We start from the raw sequence: 22,443 nt of genomic DNA, 5'->3' as shown, positions 1-22,443 counted from the left end.
ACCCAGGGCCCCCAATGCTCTCGCGCCGTGATCACCGGCGGCGCCATCACACGCTTACCGCTCTTGTGCGCCACCCGCAGGGCCTGGTGGACGTCTCCCCGACGCGGCGGCCTCTGGCGCCCACCGAGGGCCTCCACCTCATCAAGCACCGCCCGGCAGCCGACGACGACGACGACGAGTACGACGACGGGTCCTTTTGGGACGGCCGCCTCCGCGAGGGCCCCTGGTGCCCGCGCGGCCAGGCCCTGGGCGGGCCGCGCGCCGCCACCGCCGCCGCCTCGTCGCTGGGCAGCCACGTGCTGGAGAAGCGGGCGCCCGACGCGGAGACAGAACACCTGCTGCAGGAGGAGACGGAGTCGCAGTGTAGCAGTACCGGCAGCCGCCTGGGGCTGGCGGGTCCCTCGGACGGGTCATCGCCTGGCGCGCCGCCCAGGCCCGCGTGGGACGTGATGTACCAGCCGCAGAGGGGCGAGCTCACGGAGAGCGACGTGTGACGGCGTGGGCTTTGCCAAAAAAAAACTGGTTTATGTTTTGGGTGTGTTTCGATTTTTTTTGTGGTTTAACTGCAGCCAGTGATTGACTCTAAACACGTGGATCAGAATTGCAAGTTGTTCTTGTTTTTTATATGCCCAACAGTAATGGTGTTGCCCCTCCGTGATGCAATGATTTTTAAAAAATTAATTATCAAGGGACTCTGGGAGAACTGGAAAGTGAAGCAGCCGTTGGACCACGGCAGGATATCACAGACGACGACAGAAAATTTGATATCTCGTACCTGGAGATATCCCCAAGAAGCCTTGACGAGTTGAACTTTCAGAAGACTGCATTGCCAACAAAGTGGCCATAACACACACAGGAGAAACTTGACTTTGTAATTAAAATGTTTTGAAGATATGGTCACGTGCTAAAAGAGAACTATGCTTTTTTCTTTTTTTAATCTGTAGAAAGTGTTGCTTTCATTTATTACGTGGCGGAGGAGAAAAAAAACTATAAGAGTTGTTTTGTTATATAGATGAAAAAAAAAACATATTGCATTATTTAATGTTACGGTAATAACCACTGGGTTTTGTTGGCTGCTTTATATTTAATTTGCAGTAGGCACATGTTGGTTATGTTGTATCGCAGTACGAGAAAACGCGCGGTGTGTAACCCCCTTCCTCCCTTGTAAGGAGACCGCCAATGGCTTGCAGTGGTACGGCCTTCTGCAGAACGGATAAATGTGCCCCCGTGGAAACTCGCAGCTCTTTGTGGGGGGCTCCTTCTCAAACGCACGCCCCATTGTCACCCTTCGCCAAGCAGTGCTTAAATTTCAGGCATTTTATTTGCAGTGTATTTTGTGTGTTGTACAGTTTTTTTATTGTTATTAATTAAATTTCCGTTCTTTTATACTTCTGCATTAAATATCGTTATGGGGAATGGACAGGAGAAGCCAAGAATAAGAGGGTGGGAGGGGTGGTTATTTGTTCCTGGTTAAACATTTTCAATATATACAGTCAATCGCGAAAGAATATTGTTTCTGATATTGCTTCAGGAGTCAGGCCACATCAGTAAGAGATGATTGTCCGCGTTGCTCACTTGAATTCGAACTGAAATACATTTCACGTCGTGGGCAGTGCCGGTGCGACTCATCGGTTGCCCATTGTGGTAGAGTCCAAATTACCTGGTCAATTGGCTTAGGAACCTTACAATCGCCCACCCACGTGTTGTGGCGACCAGTCACTGCAATGGGACTGATGGGAAACTACGCCTTACTATGAGTAACCCGGCTGGTATCATCTCCATTTTGCCTCACTTTGTAAATTACACAGTCTATATATATATATTTTATTGCATTGAAATTATACTTATTTTATGGCAAGTCGTAGAGTTGTATTATGACATAACGTATGTATTTAACTGTTGTCAAGATAGTATACCATGATGTCTAATGTTGTATTTTTTTGAACTACTGTTTTGCCATTTTATGATAATTCTCGTAACTCTCGTAGTACTCGTCGTCGCGAAAAAGAATTGTTTTGTATTTACTTTTTGTAATGTTTACACAAACAACACTTCATAAACGTTTAAAGCTCGTTCATACTGTACGGTGTGATTTGTAGTTGCATTGGAGTTTTTTTTTTTAAACATGGTGGTAAAGGGGGTAAATTAAATTATTAATTTCTGCGCCACTTCGTGTGATGTTTTTATTTTTGTCAACCTTAATGTACAGTCGCAGTGCTGTATATTCTCCTCTTATTGACTTAACAGGGACCCATCTACTTACGAACGTTGTTGGGTTCCAGAGGTCTCTGTTCGTAAGTCGATTTGTTCGTAAGTCCAACTTTACTCCCGTTAATTCCATACGTGTTGTACGGCATGTACACTAAAATACGGGGAATGGCTTTAAAAGTTGTATAATCTCCTGTAGACGTAGATGTCACTGGTTCTTCATATTCTGCAGATGTAGATGCCATCACCGCCATCTATTGTGCGGCTGTTGAACTTACGACTCTCGGTCCGAACAGGCAACTGGACATACGGACAGGTTTGTTCGTATTTCTGAAAGTTCGTAAGTTGAACGTTCGTAAGTAGAGGAGTCCCTGAATTGTCTTTGACCAAATTACCCACAATGTGCCTGATCTCGACAGATCCTGGGAGGTAAGCGGGGGTTGAACCTGGAGCGACCACCACTCCAGTAAAACGTTGGTTTAACACGTAGTCGGAGGCTTTCACGACCAGTATCCATAATACAGGTTTTTAGGTGAGATTGCGTAAATGTGTCGTTAAACCCGCCACCACCCGACACTGCCAATTAGTAAAGTTTCTCACGTAAACAAAACGTGTCAATTAGTTGCTACTTCAACGCAATGGTGTGTTAGAGAGTAAACCCACAATGTTTACAATTCGAGTTCGATGTTTCGCTGGTGATTACAACGTTGGTCCAACCTTGGCACGTGGCTTGAACTGTTGGGACAATGTTGGGAACAACATTCAATGGTAAACTGGGATGTACAATACATGTGCTCTAGGCGGCTGTGGGACTCGGTTATCAGCAGAGGCCAATGCAGCAACATCCATTACTGTACTGTCCATCTATGCTACAACTAAACTTCTCCGTGCCTTCACCAACCCTGCACAGACCAGCCGTGGTCAAGTTTGGTCAAATAACCCTCACGAACCGCACGTATTAAGATGCCCTCATTCAGCAGTGGATTGGCAAAGCACTGTTCATTTACATGCACAACGACTATCTGCATAACATAAATAGTTATACAATCTCCTTGCCAATAGGTTGTGGGAATATGTGAGCGTGTCGATTGTTTTTAGATAGTTGTGGTGATAAACACGTATATTTGGAGTTGGCGTGTCTTTCTCCCCGTGGTCGCGTCGATTTTTCTCCAGGTCCTCCGGTTTTTTTTCCCCTCCACACTTAGAAACATGCGTTTAGAGTATTTGGCTGCTATAGATTTCCACATAAGCCACTTCGTTGAGCTATCATTTGTGTCCAGGTCGCTTCTGGTAAATAAATAAAAAGTTCAGTGAAATAGTTAAAAAATCGTATTGTGTTCTTTGGTTCTTTCGGTAATGTCACGTAGATAGAAAAATAATAATGAAAAATAAAGTTAATATTATTTTTCTATCTAGGTGACTTTAGCGAAATAACAAAAGAATATTAATTCCTGCAGTCACAAAAGTTTTAAGTCAAAATTTAATTGTATTGTGATTGGGTAAAGTAATCATACAGTTGCTCAGGGCAAGTGTCATTTTACTAAAGCTCACCATCACATGAACGTCCCGTTCTAATAAGGGTCACAGCTGCTGCTGAAGCAGAGCCGTTGGGAGTTTGAAGTTTATATGGGGTTTATACTTTAACCCATAAAATTGCAGAGCAGCTGGCTGAGAACTCTAGGCTGATTCGAGTTATTGACAGTCTGATAAGGCCTGGATTCCGAAATGGCTATAAAAAAATATGTTCCAGTTGGAGTGTCAGTTCTCCTTTGCAAAAGTAAAGTCAACGGTTCGGGTTATATTTATCTCCAATGACGATGACATTAATAAAGCTACACATACGCGCTACACTGTATATGCCACCTTGTGTCGCTGCGAATTAACCTGCAAATTTTAATCAGTAAATTTTGTTCATGAGTAGGAATGTGTTTTTTTTACGAAAGTATGTCATTCAATTGTATAAGATTGTTAAGTGGAAATACATAGCAATTCTGATTTGAATGTTCCATCAGTTTATCAGTACTATAACATTGTCAGGATTGTTCCCATTACGCACACAATGCACATATCCGTCATTAAATATGAATGTGTTGACAGCCGCGGATGAAACAGCCCGTGCAAAACCTTTTCCACTTTAGCACAGTTGCTGCTTCCAACATGACCGGCCATTCAGCTCACGGACTGTGTTGCCGGGGTTGCAATGACTGTACCATATACTCTCTCTCTCTCTTTGTGTACTATATATCCAAGCCTCACACTCAGGGTCGGATTAAGGGTTCTTGTACGCCCTCGCTAGTTCTGTTTCGCAGGTTTTAAGTGATAACTTTCTACAATTGACACTGCTGCCCATGTTACGACCGCGCGTTGTGTGCCGCAGATAAGCAGATTTTATTTGAAATTATTGGAAAAAAAGAGGTAAGCCTAAATATACAAGCGAAAATTTATTAAACAATTTTTTTTTTTACTACGATTATCAAAAAGGATGACGCAGCTTTAAAATGATGCCGTTTCATTTTAATCGATAACATTCAACAAAAAAAAAACACGGTCACATTTTTTTCGTAGGCGCTATAGTTTTCGTCGGCCCTAGCTAGGCACTGTGCCTAAATGTGCATATTGGACAATACGGCCCTGCTCACACTGATATGTGGAATAACAATCCAGAAAGCCCACAACGCAAGTGTCGAAGAATGGCTTGCGAAAGATATTTGTCACAAGACTTCTCCCAATCAAACATTCGTTTCCTCGCTGGAAGCACATGCGAAATTCTCATGGGAACACAAAACATTAAAAAAGATGACGTGATTATCCGATTGCTGTTGATGGAGAAGACAGCGCGAGCGGCACCTCTTTGCCATAACCTGACAAAAATAAACATTCGCCAGCGCGTGTTGTATCTTGCTCAATGTCGACAACTGTTGTTGTGTGGCTTGGTGTCAGTGTGTAGGCAAGGAGCTGGGCATGCTGGGTCCAGTGCCCCCTTTGTACTCCGCACCAACATCTAAGCGACCAGCAACTCCACACAGCATGAACACTGGAACACCGTCACCACCGCCATCAGGCGTTTGTTGTCCATTGTGTGCAACAACAAAATAATCTCTAAGTCTTCATGAGTAAGGGGAATGTATTTAGGACAAAACTGTCCCCAGGCAATAGTGTGTGTGTCTATTGATACAGTTATACTTTTTTCTTTACAATTGATTCTCGTGGCGGTACCTTAGGGTTACCTAATAATACAAATTGGCAGAGGCAATTCAATATTTTATCATCAGAGTACGTTTTGTGTTTGCATTGTGACCACAAGTATTGTGGTTAATGCAGACATGATTCCTTGTAAAAGGTTTTAGTTTGGTGTTTTAACATCTTAACACCTGTTTTGTTGCCAGAAAAAAGGGGGAAATCTATTCCCATATTTTGGTCCTGGCAAAGGAGGTCCCATGATGTAAATGTATATAATTACAGCCGTTTATAAATCCACTGCTGGATGAAGGCCTCATGTTATGTCAGTCATGAGTTTTTTTTACGTACTTCGCACTGGTTAGTGTGAGTTGATGGTGACAGTAAATTACCAAAAACAAAATTACCTTGACTGAGGAAAACGCTTTCATAAAATTGGCATCAAACACAGACATTGTAATATTAGCTGCAGACAAAAGGCTCATCCACAGTTGTGATATTACTTGTGGTTTATGACAACAAAATAAGATATTTACTAATTGAGGGTACCTACCTTAACATTAAATGAGACCCGACCAATGAATTGGAACTTAAGGCAACAGAAATCATTGAAAATCATAAATTCACAAGGAGGAACCATATTTGATTCAACCAAGGGCATCAAAACCACAAATACTCTTCGGTTGGCCAAAGATTCTCAAAATCGGTATCCCATGAATACCAATAACACAATCATTGGTTCTGCTACATATAAATTAACATTAGACGTAACAAAACATACAGCCTCATATTTGTAGCTTCATAAAAAAGGTTTTGGGTTAGATCGCGTAAATATAAATGTGTCGTTAAACCCGCCACAAGCCGACACAGCCGATTAGTTAGGTTTGTCACGTAAACAAAACATGCCAATTCTTTATTAGTTCAGCACACCGGTCAATTGATTAGAGCTGTTAAACTTAACCTGAATGGCATTCTGACCAGTTTTGAGGAGGCAAACCGCCTCCTAAATCTAGATTTCTACTTGGCCATGACCCCAATATAAACAAAAGAGACAGCGTCCATCAAAAAAAATCCACACCGATGCCTTTGAATGCACGCACACACCACCATCACCCACAACAAAAATGCTCTCTCATCCGCAGATGCTCATATCTTAGGCAAAAACTGTCAGATCTGAGGAGTGAGACTAAACATGTAAAAAAGTGCTACAATTGAATGGATGAAATTATTCAACAGAGTACTGAGTGCGATAAATAAATTTGGTATGAAAAAGGAAAGGAAACTGTCGGTTATTGCAGGAGTCATTGATAATGTGGCTAGTTTTTAGGATAAACTAAATCTGAGTGACATTTTGCACAGTACACAATAGAAATCTTGACTTGGACTGGTCACAAGGATGAACTTTACTCAAACTACAAACAGAAGAAGTTTACCAGAGTACTTGAACTTGTGGCAAATGCTATGTTGGACTGAAGATATGTACAAGAATAAAATAATATCAGAGGTACATCACATTCTCACAAACACAATTGCCGGGAGCTACAGAACACGTCTGCCAAACCAAGGACGTTCAATTGATTTTGATCATGTTGATGTTATATGCAAAACGAATTACTATTGGCCGAGACTATTTTAAAAATATATTGGAATTGACAGAAAATAATACAGTATTTTAACCGAGCTGACAGCTATATGCTGGGTGCAGCTTTGAAACGCATCATTAAACAATCAGGTGACAACCTTCATAAAAAAGTATTTACATTAATTTAAACCATAACAGCATCATTATACCATTACTAACCAATTAGTATGTAAACGTGTACCTTATATGAACATATTTAACATTTATTATAATCTAACAACCATCTAGTGCAAAGATGTATCTATGACTAATCAGTTTTACTACGTGGGTATATACTGTATCCACCTTTATATTTACCAGCGCTAACATTGATGGCATCACGTCCCCTATTTAAGGCCAAACGCTGGAGAACATTTAAACAATTATGACTACTGCCTGCTGATGCTGGTTCTAGCTACCCGCAAAACGTCGTACACATTTAAATGTTGTGAGATTTCTCCACAGCACACCGGTGTGCTGGATCAGTTATAAATTGACGCGCTTTTTCACATGGAAACTTTATTAATTGGCTATGTCGGGTAGAGGAGGATTTACGACACATTTTATTTCAGTGATCTGACTCAAAAGGTTCTATAATGAATCTTAAATTACGTATTATTGCAATGACCGTGTGAGTGAAATTACCACGGCTGGCTACGTACGGTGCAAAAGAAGGTCAACATACATACATACATAAAGGTGAAGGATATAGAAATAAGAGGTGGTCCGGTGGTGGCTTAGAGGTCAGAGTAACCGGGTTCAACTCTGGCGATTAAACAAATTTACTCAACTCTGTATAGCGAGTTGATGATGGTCTCAACCCGATCGATTGAATGCACAAAAATGCAACACATTGCATTTAAACTTGGGTCGATCAATCAATCAATATGACGACATATTAGCGTGGGGAGTGCAGCGCCCCCTAGCGCGTGAATAAGGAGTCACGGGAAGAGATCCTCAGTAGTGCTCTGACATTCACTCCTGCAAGCTGCAAATAAACATGTCTCATCGTGGAATGATAATTTGAACTTAGAGCGCACACAAATGTTCGCTCACTCTCGAAACGAGAGAAAACAGGAGGAACCGCATTGACAAGCGGGAAAGCAGCAGCAAGTTATGTTTGTCTTCTATTTATTAAAGTGTTATCGGCCTTTTGTAATAAATGTGTTTTCCTTATCACGTGCTGTTTTATCACCACGCCCGGCCGCCTTTGTCTCCCCAGTGGCGATGCTCACACAGCACACCGGTTACTCGTTTGAGGCTGAGTCGACCTAGGGGAGGCCCAGGACCGATTCAAATAATCGTCACAGGTGGTGGCCGTGAGCGGGAATCGAACTCGGGTCGCCGGGTTCGTAGCGCAGCGCGCTAACCACTACACTACAATGTGTTACGCTTCCACGTGCGCGGGTCACATGACAGATGTGACGTCACAGCTCACCTGCCTTGCAAAAAAATATGCATTATTGAGCCCCCCCCCCCAAAATACAAAAGTGTATTTTTATAATTTTTGCATGGTGTACAGTCTGGAAAGTACCCACATGGCAAATTTCAAGTTTGTTGCATGTCCGGAAGTACGCTAAACATCTTGAACAGATTTCGATTTAAAAATCTTGAACAGACACACACAATCACACATTTCCCTTTTTTATATATAGAGAAGAAGATTTGCTTCAGTGACTTGTTAACCTTTAATATACTCTGCACTCCTGACGTGTTTTTCTATTGTTGTAACGTTCTGACCCCGTGCCCCGACTGGACACGTCTGAAAAAAAAGTACTTTATAGCTCATCAGATTCCTCCAATATAAATACACAGTCAAGTATTCTGATTAGGTCACGAATAAACACCGTGACTGAACACCACCAACACCACCACCACAAGTGCATCGCACGCGTGAGACTCGGGTTACAATTGCGAACGAGATGCAATGCGCCCCCCCCCCCCCCAAAAAAAAAATACAAAAATATACACGCCGCATAACACGCTGCACAAAAAGCAACAACGCCCCAGTTTGGAGGAATTCCACTGGCGCGCTGTTCAACACAAAACTCCCGAGTAGAAACACAAGGAAGGGGGAGGGGGTGTGGTGGGGGGGTTGTGGGGTGGTGGTGGGGGCATGTGGGGGGTGGAGGGTTGTGGGGTGTTGAGTTTGTAGGGTGAGGGCTTGTGGGGTGGTGGTGGAGGGGATGTGGGATTGTTGGGGTTGTGGGATTGTGGGGGGGTTGTCGGGTTTGGGGGGGGGGTTGTGGGGGGGAATGTGGGGGGGTGGAGGGTTGTGGGGGGGTGGAGGGTTGTGGGGGTTGTAGGGTGGGGGGTTGTGGGGTGGCGGTGGGGGAGATGTGGGGGGGTGAAGGGTTGTGGGGTGGAGGGGTTTGGGGTGTTGTGGGGTGGGGGGGTTGGTTGGTGTGGGCGGAGATCCCAATTTTTTAAATCGCATTGTTATCACATTCCGACCAATCGGCGGCGCGCTTAGCGCGGCGGGGCCCCCAACGTGTCCGCGGCCGCCGACCAATCAGCGTCGCGTTTCTTCGCCCAGTGGCGGGTGACGTCACTATTCAAACCGCCCCGCATCGCAAGGCGCCTCCACCGCGCTCTCTCGCTCGCGTCGTTTGGTGATTTTTGTTGTTAAAACCGCGAACAAAATGATTTAATCGCATACCCTTCGCATCCCGAAGATTGTCATTTTCTATACATTGTAACGACGCAGCGCAAAGCCTCGGGTGAGTTGGGAGCGGTAGCGGCGGCGGTGGGTGGGTGGGGGGGGCATCTAGGCGAGGCGAGCGCCTCTCCGTGGGCCCTAGGCCGCGCGTCGCGCGGCCTCGGGCCCACGCTGTGCGCGGCGAGTTCTCGTCTCTCGTTCAGCTGTGACACACTCGTCATTTGTGCCCTTCACGCCGGGATTGCCTTGCATTGTCCCGAGCGCGACGCCCTCGGTGCGAGCGGTCGACTCGTGGACAAAGCGCGATGTATTGCCCCCCCCCCCCGCCAACACCGCCAGAAGCGTCGATGGTCGGCCACGGTTTCGCCGCGTTAATAACAACGAAGGCGGCGGCGGCGGCGTGTTTGTGCTCCGTGTTGAGGGCGCACAGCTAGCTGCCTCCTTTACGATTTCCTTCGCGAGTAGCGTTGAATTGACTCTGAACGTTTTACGTTCGGACTGCATTCTACTTTGTTGTTGTTGTTGATGGTTGCGCACTGCGCTATGAACGCGCCCCTCGGGGTTACCATTCGTAGTCGCTGTTCGCGAGTGGTCGCTGTCACTTGGGGTACCCCCCCTCCCCTAACCAACCAACCCCACCACCTTCAACAACCGGCAGTGACCACTGCGGGTGAAGTATGGTCAAACAAAGAGCAACAACGCCTAGTTACGTTGATGTTTACATTCTTACGGGATATATTTCAATCGTGCTGCGGTGAGCACACTGCTATGTAAACTCGACCACATAAGTTCGATTCGCGAGCCACTCTGTATGTCAGTGGCGTATGATATCGGAAAGGGTTCTGGGCCTCGCTCCCCTTCACCAATTCGCAATGACTAGCTTTGTGAAGTAAGGTCAAACAACCCCTCGTCACAGACATGGTGTGTGGAAGCCTTCATTCAGAAACGAGAGCCATTCAGTGTCGAGTTTCCTGTTAGCAGTTGCATAAAACACCTTGACATTTATTTTCCTCTGAACGCAGCATTAAAGTATCCGCCAATGGAAATGGATGTACGTGGAACTTATTTAGCACCATACATAGCCAACCCGTGCTATGCGGAGGTGCGTGGAAGGATAAACTGAACACAAAGCACAGATACCATAGGGAATAAATGTGTTTTATGCAACTGGCACCTGGGGCTTATTGCGTAATTAGCGCCTCGCCCGTGCGGTGGCTGAATGTTGACAGTCTGGAATAAAAAGTTGCTTATAATTAAAAACTGCCAACAGCAGAATGTTGAAAATTGCTTGGAGCAATTTAATAGGCGAAATTGCATGCAGTGACTGTGATACGTGTTGTGTGCACGCGTAACCGGGTCTGTCGGGAGGGGGGGGGTAATTATTTCCGATACGGCACACCCTCGACGGCTGCAACATTGGTAAAATGTCCGTGCTGTTGTTGTACATTTACCTGGTTATAGTTGTCGGCAGGAGAGAAAGGCCAAAATTCCACTGCGGGTTGAAGTGATCCTTGGATGCAGCCATGGCGGACGACAGTGAGTGGATGAAATTGCCAGTTGACCAACGATGCGAACACAAGGTGGGTGGACACTTTGCACATGTGCAACACTTTGGTCAGTCCACTGCTGGATATGGATCTTGGGGGTTAGTTCATCAACCAGGCTGGGCAGCATCTACCTGGGAGCATAGTGCATAATAAGTGGTGGGTAGCAGAGGGTAGTTTAACTCTATCATGTTAATTTTGCCCACTACGTAGCCTGTAGCACGATATATGGTGGTCTCCCTTACAAGAACTGGTCCTGGTTGAACTCGCCCTGGTTTTAAAGATCTGACATTGAGGATATTCTGGGTGATTTGGTCATCGTCTCGACACGTAATGAGATGGACTTTTCCTTTTAGATGTTTTGTTAACACCCGGTGGTGTATTGTGTAAAGAAATGGTTGAGAATGAAAGCTATTAGAATGGCTAAAACTTAGACCTGGGTAGCCCTTGATTTTTAAAAGGTCTTGCAAATTAGTTAATTAGCTCAATTGGCTTTCACCTCTTTTATTAGTAATGTTCACTTACAGCTGTAACTCGTGACATGAATTTTGTATTGTTTTTATTAGAACACGTCTCAAACAACAGAATTAATTGGGCCTCCTGTAAGAATGCCCACGTGTTTCCCAACTTGTAATCACGGGGGCATTTGCATTCACCCCACGTTGCGTCAGTTTCCTTTATGGCTTTTAAGTGGTGTGCGTAAAGGGACTATATTACAATTGCTGCCTTGTAAATGAAACTATCTGCATTTAATAAACTGTAAAAGTTAATGTGCATGTCGGCAGAACGAGTACTTTCACATGTAAAATAGGTATGCAGAATGTGTTATTAATACATTACATAATCATTCCATCAGCATCCATCATGGTCTGTCCATTGTTGGATAAAGGCTTCCCCATTCTGTCGCGTTCTCTCGCATTTTTGCAATGCCACAATCCATCTCGCTCCAGCACATGACTTACTCATTACTATCTCTGTCGGTCTTGCACTCGGGTCTATTTTGTCATTCAGTCACCAGTCTCAAACATTGGCCTTCATCCCTTTCAGTGATGTGTCATGCCCAAGCCCAGTTTCCTAAATATGATGCAGTTATTTGACTGATCCATGTGCTCCTGTTTCTGTCTCTTGGTGTATGTATGTTGAACTTCTTTCGCACTGTGCGTGTCTAACTGTGCTAATCGGATGTGTAATTTCAAGCATGGACCACTCCATGCTTTTTGCGCACTTTTCACATTTTGTTATGCTTCCTTTGTAATTTGTATAAAATAATCACTGTGGCATATTGTACATGGAAGAGTTACTGTCTTTGTTCCATTTTGTTTCATTTCTGTTTTTAGGTTTGGAAAGCGAGGCTAAATGGCTACGAAGAAGCACTCAAGATATTCCAGAAATTGGATGAGAAGAGTCCAGAGTTTTCTAAATATTTGGGCTTAATCAAAAAGTTTGTCACCGACAGCAATGCTGTTGCACAACTCAAGGGCCTGGAGGCAGGCCTGGTTTTTGTGGAAAATGCCAATGTAGCTGGGAAGTAAGTTTTTCACATTCTGTTATTGACATTCCACTATCAATATGCAGCACCAAACCTGCTGAAATTTGCTTCATGTCCGTGCATTGGCTTTCAGTTTGAAGTACTGAACTTTCTGATTTTTTGTACATTTTTCCAGGACTAGTGGAGAAGTTGTCGCAGGTATCGTGAACAAGGTGTTTAACCAGCCCAAGGCACGTGCCAAAGAATTGGGAATGGACATCTGCCTCATGTACATTGAGATTGACAAGCCAGACCCAGTGCAAGAGGAAATGATCAAGGGATTGGACAACAAAAATCCCAAAATTGTTGTAACTTGCATTGAAACGTTCAGGAAAGCACTTTGGTAATTTGCATTTGACAACCATTGTCTGCACAGTTCATGCGGTAGATAGTCAAAACATATATACTCGAATTATTTTTTGTTCCTAATTGTGTTTCTGTTTTCATATCTTGTGTGTCTCCCCCAGTGAGTTTGGTTCCAAAATTGTGCAATTGAAGCCAATCGTAAAACTTTTGCCAAAATTATTTGAATCGCGGGACAAGCCAGTGAGGGATGAGGCAAAGTCGCTGGCCGTGGAGATTTACAGGTGGATTCGTGATGCGTTGCGAGCACCACTCAAGAATATTAACCCCCTGCAGGTGAGAAGCAGTGGATTATCTTGACTTGTTAAATGCACTGTCAGCAGCATTGTTTTGCAACATTGTTGGGTGCATGTCCAGACAGACATAATTCTAAGATACAAATGCCTTTAAAATGTTGATGCTGTGGTATATTACTGGACATTTTAGCCAATTATTACTATTCCAAGCCAGGAACAGTGAATCCCATTCGGATTATCTGAGAATTTAACTTGAAAATTATTCATCGAAGAAGTTATACAGGGGACAATTCTTAGGAAAGAAATGTTCCGATAGAAATCGCCCAACTTTTGTAAATTAACTTACGGTTATAGTGTTTAAACAATGATATAAAGTTGCATATTTTAATTTGGACAGTCTTTGAGTTGTCAAATATCAGAATTTTGTGAGTAACATTGCTCTGTCTTTTATTGTGAATACAGTACCTCATAACATCTCTTCAAATTATTGATTAAGTTAAATATAGTTATGACTGTGTAATGGACTCGGCAGTTTCCCATGGGAATGCCACCCTTGATACTGACTTTTTGCAATTTAACATTGTGGAAACCACACATTTCTCAAAAAATCTGTGCTCTTGTATCGTTTGGTTTCTATGTACTGTAGGCGCGTAGTGGCTGCTCATGTACACTTATTTAAATTGAAGTATTAAGTAACAATACAGATCAAGCCATAATATCTACCAGATGTTTTGACATTTAAGCTGTGATGTCACATCCCATATGTGTAATGATGTCTGGTGACAATGCAACTTACATATGCCGTCAATAGTGGTGGTTGTTGCAGGGTATTTGATCTTTGGGCCTGTTCTTTGCAACTGATATAAATAAAAAAATCAAGTATAATTAGAATATTCAAACCTTTGGAGTAAGAGCTTGCTGTTTGTTTTCAGCTCAAAGAACTCGAGGATGAATGGGAAAAGATGCCCAACACTCCGGCCAAGCAGACCCGGTTCATGCGCTCTCAGCAGGACCTCAGGATGAAATTTGAGCAACAGAAGACCGACAACGGAGACGTCGACGCTGGTGCGTGTGGTTTTTATTCTCGTTTAAATCGTGTGTGTTTACGTACGACACGTGAACGGATAACCCAGAGTTTCCTTTTAATTAAGTGAGGTGTTTTGAAATTAGAGCGGTTACTTGAGCTCGAGACATTTCATCGGCAGGCCATGAGGACGAAGTTGACGCTGCACCGGCTCTCGATCCGTACGATCTTTTGGAGCCCATGGAGATCATCTCCAAACTTCCGAAGGACTTCTATGACAAAGTGGTTCGTAAACCCCAAAAAATCCCATAATTCACCCCATGTTTTTAAATGAAGTTTGAGTTGTTGGTTTTGACGCTTATTTTCTGTGCTTTGTGGTCTGTGTAGGAAGCTAAGAAGTGGCAAGAGCGCAAGGAGGCCCTGGAAGCATTGGAGGTGCTGTTGAAGCACCCAAAGCTCGAGCCTGGGGACTATGGTGATGTGGTCAGGGTTTTAAAAAAGGTACTTTTTAAATCATTAGACCTCCTTTTGGCATCCTCTGGTCTAGCACCAATTGAGACGAGGCTCAAAAGAAAGCCGTCTCTGGTGCGGACCAATCAGTTTCAAGGACAATGAATATATTATCAGAGTGTTTTTTGTTTGCATTTTGACCACAAGTATTGTGGTTAATGCACACATGGTTCCTTGTAAAAAGGTTTCAGTTTTGTTGCCAGAAAAAAGGGGAAAAACCCTATTGTACTTTTTAAAGTTGGATTATGAAAACATGGATGTAAGTTTTAAAAAGTAGAAAAACAAAACTTGATTGTGGTATGTAATAGTTGTGGTGTGTTTTTTTGTTGAACATTAACCCTCCAATTTTAACTACTTGTGTACAGGTTATTGGAAAGGACTCGAATGTTATGCTCGTTTCACTGGCAGCCAAGTGTTTGAGCTGCCTGGCCGCTGGGCTCCGGAAAAAGTTTCACACTTACGCTCCTCATGTAAGTCACTTTGTTTGAGGCAACGTTATTACACGTAGAAGTATTTAATGAATTACGTTCAGCCTAGGCAGCCTTTAACTGAATTTCAAGTGTAAGGTTCCTTTCATTGAGCGTGTGATCCCATGTCTGCACAGGTTATGTCTACACTGCTTGAGAAGTTCAAAGAAAAAAAGCCCGCAGTTGTACAAGCACTTCAAGAAGCTATAGATGCAGTCTTTCTTACGGTAAGCGCTTAACGCTTGCAAAGAATTACCCGTGCACGGATGACCTCCTTCGTGCATGTTGGCGAATGCAACACTTGTTTAAGAATTGGAGGGGTGGGGGACAGGAGAAGGTAAAGTATTCATAGATTCAAATGTTGACAACTTTTCTTGTACAGACGACGCTGCAAGTGGTGAGTGAGGATGTGCTGGCCGTGCTGGACAACAAGAATCCAAGCATCAAGCAGCAGGCCTCCCTGTTTTTGGCTCGGAGCTTCCGCCACTGCACCACCACCACCCTGCCCAAGTCGCTGCTCAAGCCATTCTGCGTCGCTCTGCTCAAAGTTGGTCCCGATTTACGGAGGATGTTTCATTTGTGTGGTGTGCAGTTGAAATAAAATGAAGCAGATAAATGTATGCGTGACCTTTGTTGGTTTTGACGAGCATGTATTGGGACAAGAATTGGGGTGGAAAACATAGTATGTAGACTACAAAAATGTCGGTGCAAGAAAGTCAACTATATACTAAAATAATATTGCATTTCTGCTTAAAGTTTGTATTTGGTCTATAGTCTAGCTCGTTAAAAAGTTGAAAATCTATAATAATTTTGAAAGCATATTATTAACAAGTGATTTTCATACATTTACTCTGTGTCCTCACAGCAAACAAATGACTCTGCACCAGAAGTAAGAGATGCTGCCTATGAGGCCCTAGCCACTGCCCTCAAGGTGGTTGGGGAGAAGGCGGTCAACCCTTACCTGGATGAGGTGGACAAGCTGAAACTCGAAAAGGTGATTACGTGAATCTTTTCTGCAAGCGTTGTTCCCTGATCTCTTGTGGCACCTGCGTTCCTCTTGACACAGTTAGATCTCACCATCATTGTCCCGTGCTCTCCGTTAACAGATCAAGGAATGCGCCGAGAAAGTCGAACTGGCGCAGGGTGGCAAGAAGGTGGGCGGCACAGCCACTGCTTCTAAGTCGGCGAACCCTTCGGCCAAAGCTGGGGCAACGGCGTCGACAGAAACAGCCCGATCGACCACATCGAGCAGGCCCTCGGGACCGCCCAAAAAGGTGGCTGCGGCTGGTGTCAAGGTCAGTACTGGTGCGGACTGGTGGAGACATTCAGAACACAATATTGGCACATCTTATTGTATATGTTTGTGTTAAAATATAAAATTAAGAAAAAACTTGTCATCTTGTACAGTGATCAAAAATCACGTAATGTAAAGTATAAAATATATTTTAACATCTACTTTCATCAACTACAGCATTGATCCATTGTGTAATGTTATATGATAAAAAAAAAACATTAACTATTCTAAAGCAAAGTATTTCTGCTAATTGCTAAGTGTTCGTGTAAATAAATGGGGACTGAATTCCTTATTTAGTTATTTTGTCTACTTGTCTCCTTTTAACCAGTGCACATTGTTGCCTGTTGAATTACTTTAGTTTTATTAGGGACCGTTTGTGTGCAGATTTTTTTGCAAGGAGCATGCATTTATAGATTATTTAATTTGTGGCTCAAGGCGGTTTTAAGAGAGGTGGCTTTTGTTGAGACTGCACGGCACGTTGTGGCGAATGCTGGCTGAACGTTACGCGTGGGTTTTGCAGCCAGGTGGTCCGCCAAGAAAACCTGCGGCGGGTGGTAAGGCTGCAGCTGCCAAGGGCAAGAAGGGGGCAGAAAAACAAGACGAGGTTGAGCATGAGCTTTCGGTAAGAGCACAGTGCATTACAGTTTGTATAAGTACGTCGGTACCGCCACAGCATTTGCAATTGTTCTGCTGCTCACATTGCGAAACCACGTATATCTTTGTCGGTGATAAATACATTTTTTACTCGTTTTTATAGAACTAACGTTTTCATGATCCCCCGGTGTTTGTGCAGTTTTGCATTGAGCTGTTGAATCAGCTTGTCGTGCATGCAGTTTCTGATTGTGCTTTTGTGAGTGCTCCATGGTGGGTGGGTTTGATGGCTGCGTTTGCCCACAGACGGAGGTGTGCGAGGAGAAAGCTGCTGCAGTGCTGCCACCCTCCTGCCTGCAGCAGTTGGACAGCAGCAACTGGAAGGAGAGGCTCGCCAGCATGGAGGAGTTCCAGAAGGTTTGTGACCACGTTAACGACGCTGGCGTGTGCTGCAGCAGCTTGTGTGTCAAGTGGCAGGTGTCACCTGCGGATTTGATTGACACCTTTGTTAACCCAGTTTCATGTGCACAGGCTGTAGAGACGATGGGGAAAGATGAAATGCCGTGCCAAGCTCTCATCAGAATGTTGGCCAAGAAACCGGGCTGGAAGGAAACCAACTTCCAAGTAAGGGTTACCTGCTGCTTGTGTTTTGCAACGAGCTTAGCTAAACATGTCACATTTTTTTAAGTTGTGAGGTACATGGAAATCTGTAAAGCACTTATGGTTAAAACTCGTTAGAAAATGAAATATTGACGTGAGTGTTTGAACACACGTGGCAGGTGATGCAGCTGAAGCTGCAGATTGTGGCACTGGTGGCACAGAAGGGTAATTTCTCCAAGACATCGGCCCGCATCGCCCTGGAGGGCCTTGTTGACAAGATCGGCGATGTGAAGTGTGGAAACTTTGCCAAGGATGCCCTGACTGCCGTCTCGGAAGCCTGCAATTTGCCGTGGACTGCAGAGGAGGTGCATCAGCAGTGAATGCACAATCGTTTTTAGTTTATTTTCTTTTCCGTTATGCGGTTATGATTGGAGCTGTTACTGAATTATAGGTCTGCTTAATTTAACTAAGTATCTATGACCTCCTTTCAGATTGTTGCAATGGCATTTGGTCAAAAAAATCCGAAGAATCAATCGGAGACGTTGACCTGGCTTGCGAATGCTATAAAAGAGTTTGGGTTCGCTGGGTGAGTATCATCAGCAGTGCGTTCTTATCTGTGGTCCGCAAGGCAGTGATCCGCTGACCTGTTGCATCTCCGATTAGCACCTCTGATTAGCATGGTTGGTTACCTATGGTGCGAAAGAAGTTCAACATGCGTACAACTATATATTTTTACCAAACGACATTTTTAACTACATGGTTGTTCCATGACTTTTGAAGGTTGACATATGTCTGCAGGTCCAAAAGAGTTTATAACTACAGCTCTACGGCATGCGCATTTGGTGATTTAGTATCTTAAGCCGTACTGAAATGTTCAAGTTGTAAATAAACTTTTTTTTTGCTGTTGGCAGGGTGAACGTAAGGGCTTTCATTAGTCACGTGAAGACTGCGCTGTCGGCAACTAATCCGGTCAGTGAGTGATGGAGATTAGACGCTTGCCTTGTTCAATACTTTTAAGCGCTCACAATCGAGTTTCTGCTCGTGGTGACTGGTCTCAAGATATCGGCTTGTTTTGCTGTGTTTTTTCTGTCGCGCAGGCTGTGCGAACCTCAGCCATCGCTATTCTGGGCGTGATGTACCTCTACATGGGGCCGCCACTTCGCATGTTTTTTGAAGACGAGAAGCCGGCATTGCTGAACCAGATAGACGCCGAGTTTGAAAAGGTACCATTCTTCCCAGTCTTCTATGGTAGTGTTTGTTTGGTTTGTTCTTACAGACCTTCAAATGTGTAAAACACACAGCCTGTTTTTTGTAACTTCTCGAAAGCAGTTTTTTATTCGCTCCACTTTTAATCACCACTCGATATAACAGCCTCACGATTGGCTGCTCCGTGGGTCACTTCACTTCTCAAAATGAACGTAATGTTTTTTTGTGTGTGTTGGGTTTAATGCTGTGGTGCAATGACCCTTTCTCTACCACTGCCTTCCGCGACACTTGCTTTGCATAGACAAAGGGACAGACTCCGCCTGCCCCCTTCAGAGGACAAAGTAAGCGTGGGGAGGACGCTTCCGAGGATGCGGATGGGGAGACGGAAGAGGATTGCGTTATGGTGAACGTGCAAGATTTTGTGACGCGGATAGATATATGGTAAAGTACGCATGCTGCTGTTGTTCCTTTTGTATTTCCTCGCGCAAGTTATGATACGCAGAACCTAAGACGGGTTATTTTATAGGCACGTGACTTGGGGTGCCACTCAAAGTTCAGGTTTGTTGTTTTGAAGTTCATGCACCTGCTGGTTTTATCCATTTGCCTGTTAAACTGAACCACAGCAAGTTTAAAAACAGCTCTGCAATATTTACTGGCTGTTCAAAGGAGTTGAAAAAAGGCATTGCATTCAATACATAGAGTCATAGAGTATAGGGATATATGTGGAGAAGAGGAGTGGATCTTGAGCATCCTGCGAATATTAACAGATTAGAAATACATTTTCAGACTCTTACTAAAGTATACTCATATACTTTTTAGACTCTCTCATACTCTTATACTAACACATTTGGGAGCGTGTGATCCAAGAAAGCTGGCCGCTTTACTTTTCCATGTGCATATTGAGTGGTACCCAAATTTAACCATTTTCCTGCCCCCTAGTGATGTGTAATGAATTGCTGTGATTGTGTTTTAGGAATTGATCCTTTTTAAAATATTTTTTTTACAGTCTTGCATTTTTGTTTATGTTTGTCTAATTTGCATAGCTTTGTTTGCACCTTTATCATGTATGTCACGCTAGCTTACATGTGTATCATTTTAATACATCCATTGATTTCCTCAGACATTTGATGCGTGTTATTGTGAGTGGTATTTCATGATTGTAATGAATATATTAATAACATCACACGCCTAGTTATTTAATGTTGGGTTTTTTGCCTAATGCATGTATTATCAATCTTTTGTATTTTTTTTCAGCAACAAAATAACACCAGACCTCGTTACCAAACTTGGGGACAAAAACTGGAAGATCAGGAAAGAAGGCCTGGACGAAGTCGTTGCCATTTTAAACGAAGCCAAGTTCATCACTGCCAACATTGGGGACCTGCCGGGCGCCCTGAAGAGCCGTCTCAACGATTCCAATAAGATTCTGGCAAGTCCAATGCAAAATCAAACCGTGTCATGCTTGATTACATTCGTAAAATTTCCAGCGTTTTTATTTCCGACTGCATTCTTAATTGTTGTTCTACGTGTGTGTGTGCCGGTGCGGTAGTGTAGCGGTTAGCACGCTGCGCTACGAACCCGGAGAACCGGAGTTCGATTCCCGCTCATGGCCAAACACCAGTTATGATCATCTGAACCGGTTTTGGGCCTTTCCTAGATTGGCACGGCCTCAAATGAGTACCTGGTTTGGTGTGTAAACATCGCCACTGGGGAGACAAAGGCGGCTGGGGGTGGTGCTGTCTACCCCCCCACCCCCTCGTGTGCCAGCCTTCATAGGTGCTACTCGCTAACAGCACTTGTCCCAAACAGTCTGTTAAGGCTATATGGGGAATCATTCTTTTGTGTGTCCGTGCACTGGAGTGTAGATGCAACAGGCGCTCGGCATTCTGCAGCAGGTTGCCACAGCAATGGGGCCAAATGTGAAGCAGCACGTGAGGTCGCTGGGATTCCCCATCATCGCCACCCTTGGGGATTCCAAGGTACCCGCTTTACGCACGGCTTAATTACGTAAAGCCGTGTGAAATCTCGCGTGATGACGGCGGTGAGCGCAGAGTATCCCGTTATTGCAGGGCATATCTGGGGGGGTGGGTTGAAGGGAAAAGCCGAATATTTTTCAGCGTGATTTCTAACGTTCGTGCGGTTTCTAACATTTGCGTGCTCTGTAATAATTTTTCGGGCAGAACACGGTGAGAGCGGCAGCTCTCGCTACCCTGAACACGTGGGTGGAGCAGACAGGCATGAAGGATTGGTTGGAGGGAGAAGACCTATCCGAAGAGCTCAAAAAGGAAAATCCTTTCCTGCGGCAGGAGGTGCGCTTTGCATTCACCTTGTTCACGTTTAGGTCTTCGTACTGTATTTCTATAACCAAGTTACCCACATGGTTGAGCCTGGATTATGATTGGATGGCCGACCACGTTAACAAGCATTATAGGCTGCAGGGTTGTGCTGCCTTGTGGATAGGGGGTGGCAGTATAGCAAGATCCATAGTTGTGCTGTACTTCTGTGCTCCCATTAATGTTCTTCCCACCTTTACCAACCTGCACTCACCAGCGAGGTGATGTATGGTTCAATAACGCCAACGCATGGGGAGGCCTTCATCTAGCTGAATATTAACAAGAGGGCTGTTCAGATGTACTTTCATCTTACGAACATTTTATATGGTTATGAACACGTTTTACCATTCGTCATTCACAAAAAGTGCATTATATAACTATGTTGATTTTTACAAAGTTCTCTAATGACCGTAGAGACGTTCACGAGGATGCTGACAAAAATGGTCAACTTAAGTGTTTGTTTGTTTGCCTGAATGTGTGTGCATTTTTGCTGCCTACCACCGCCGCCACCGTGTAGCTGCTGGGCTGGCTCGCGGAGAAGCTTCCGGATCTCCGCACGGTGCCGGCCGACCTGGCGCTGTGTGTGCCGTATCTGTACGCCTGCATCGAGGACCGCAGTGGGGACGTGCGCAAGAAGGCACAGGATGCCGTCATTCCCTTCATGATACACCTGGGCTACGAAAAGATGACCAAGGCCACCGGGAAGTTGAAGGTGTGGAGGAAACCTTGATATTGTTTCATGAAGTCGCGTGGCAGATCTTCTCTGCTAATCCCAGGTCTCGAGGCTTTGGTCGATGGGTGACCGAGCTTTTTCCCCGTGTAACCCCCAGGGTTTTGAACGCTCTTCCACAAGATATCAGGATCTCTCCGAGTCTGGATTTTTATAACGCGTCTTAAAACCCATTTACACGCTTCCGCTTGTTAAACTTTTAGTTAATTTAGTGAATGGATTCTTAAAATGTATAAATAATTATTTTCATGCTGAGCGTGTGCTGCTGCTGTGTCCTGTACAGCGCTTTAAGAGCCTTGATGAAAATCACTATATAAATGGAGTTATTATTATTGTAGTTGATAGTAGTCTT

General features: G+C 44.2%; 2 protein-coding genes across 3 annotated transcripts in view; both read left to right on the top strand.

The window, feature by feature from the left end:
* LRP4 (LDL receptor related protein 4) overlaps positions 1-2,496 on the top strand; it is a 133,401-nt gene extending 130,905 nt beyond the window's left edge. The window contains exon 38 of the mRNA XM_078859232.1: positions 81-2,496. Coding sequence (XP_078715358.1) covers positions 81-494 — 414 coding nt within the window. The 3' untranslated portion in view covers positions 495-2,496. The remainder of the gene's footprint in view (positions 1-80) is intronic.
* A 7,058-nt stretch (positions 2,497-9,554) lies between these two features.
* Positions 9,555-22,443, top strand: part of CKAP5 (cytoskeleton associated protein 5) — a 28,781-nt gene continuing 15,892 nt past the window's right edge. Inside the window, exons 1-25 of one of the 2 annotated variants that reach the window (XM_078859230.1) lie at positions 9,555-9,726; positions 11,127-11,245; positions 12,547-12,737; positions 12,874-13,080; positions 13,205-13,376; positions 14,269-14,401; positions 14,542-14,645; positions 14,748-14,861; positions 15,236-15,340; positions 15,475-15,564; positions 15,720-15,884; positions 16,203-16,331; positions 16,444-16,632; positions 17,152-17,253; positions 17,529-17,639; positions 17,754-17,846; positions 18,002-18,187; positions 18,314-18,408; positions 18,734-18,791; positions 18,920-19,045; positions 19,330-19,469; positions 20,283-20,457; positions 20,894-21,007; positions 21,209-21,337; positions 21,879-22,073. In XM_078859230.1, coding sequence (XP_078715356.1) covers positions 11,189-11,245; positions 12,547-12,737; positions 12,874-13,080; positions 13,205-13,376; positions 14,269-14,401; positions 14,542-14,645; positions 14,748-14,861; positions 15,236-15,340; positions 15,475-15,564; positions 15,720-15,884; positions 16,203-16,331; positions 16,444-16,632; positions 17,152-17,253; positions 17,529-17,639; positions 17,754-17,846; positions 18,002-18,187; positions 18,314-18,408; positions 18,734-18,791; positions 18,920-19,045; positions 19,330-19,469; positions 20,283-20,457; positions 20,894-21,007; positions 21,209-21,337; positions 21,879-22,073 — 3,180 coding nt within the window. In that variant the 5' untranslated portion in view covers positions 9,555-9,726; positions 11,127-11,188. The remainder of the gene's footprint in view (positions 9,727-11,126; positions 11,246-12,546; positions 12,738-12,873; positions 13,081-13,204; positions 13,377-14,268; positions 14,402-14,541; positions 14,646-14,747; positions 14,862-15,235; positions 15,341-15,474; positions 15,565-15,719; positions 15,885-16,202; positions 16,332-16,443; positions 16,633-17,151; positions 17,254-17,528; positions 17,640-17,753; positions 17,847-18,001; positions 18,188-18,313; positions 18,409-18,733; positions 18,792-18,919; positions 19,046-19,329; positions 19,470-20,282; positions 20,458-20,893; positions 21,008-21,208; positions 21,338-21,878; positions 22,074-22,443) is intronic. The other variant, XM_078859231.1, reaches the window with a different exon arrangement.

This window comes from Lampetra fluviatilis, chromosome 8 (assembly GCF_964198595.1).
Source record: "Lampetra fluviatilis chromosome 8, kcLamFluv1.1, whole genome shotgun sequence".
Classification (NCBI taxonomy): Eukaryota; Metazoa; Chordata; class Hyperoartia; order Petromyzontiformes; family Petromyzontidae; genus Lampetra; species Lampetra fluviatilis.
The sequence above is the reverse complement of the archived record's forward strand: the minus strand, read 5'-3'. Positions and strand labels throughout refer to the sequence as shown.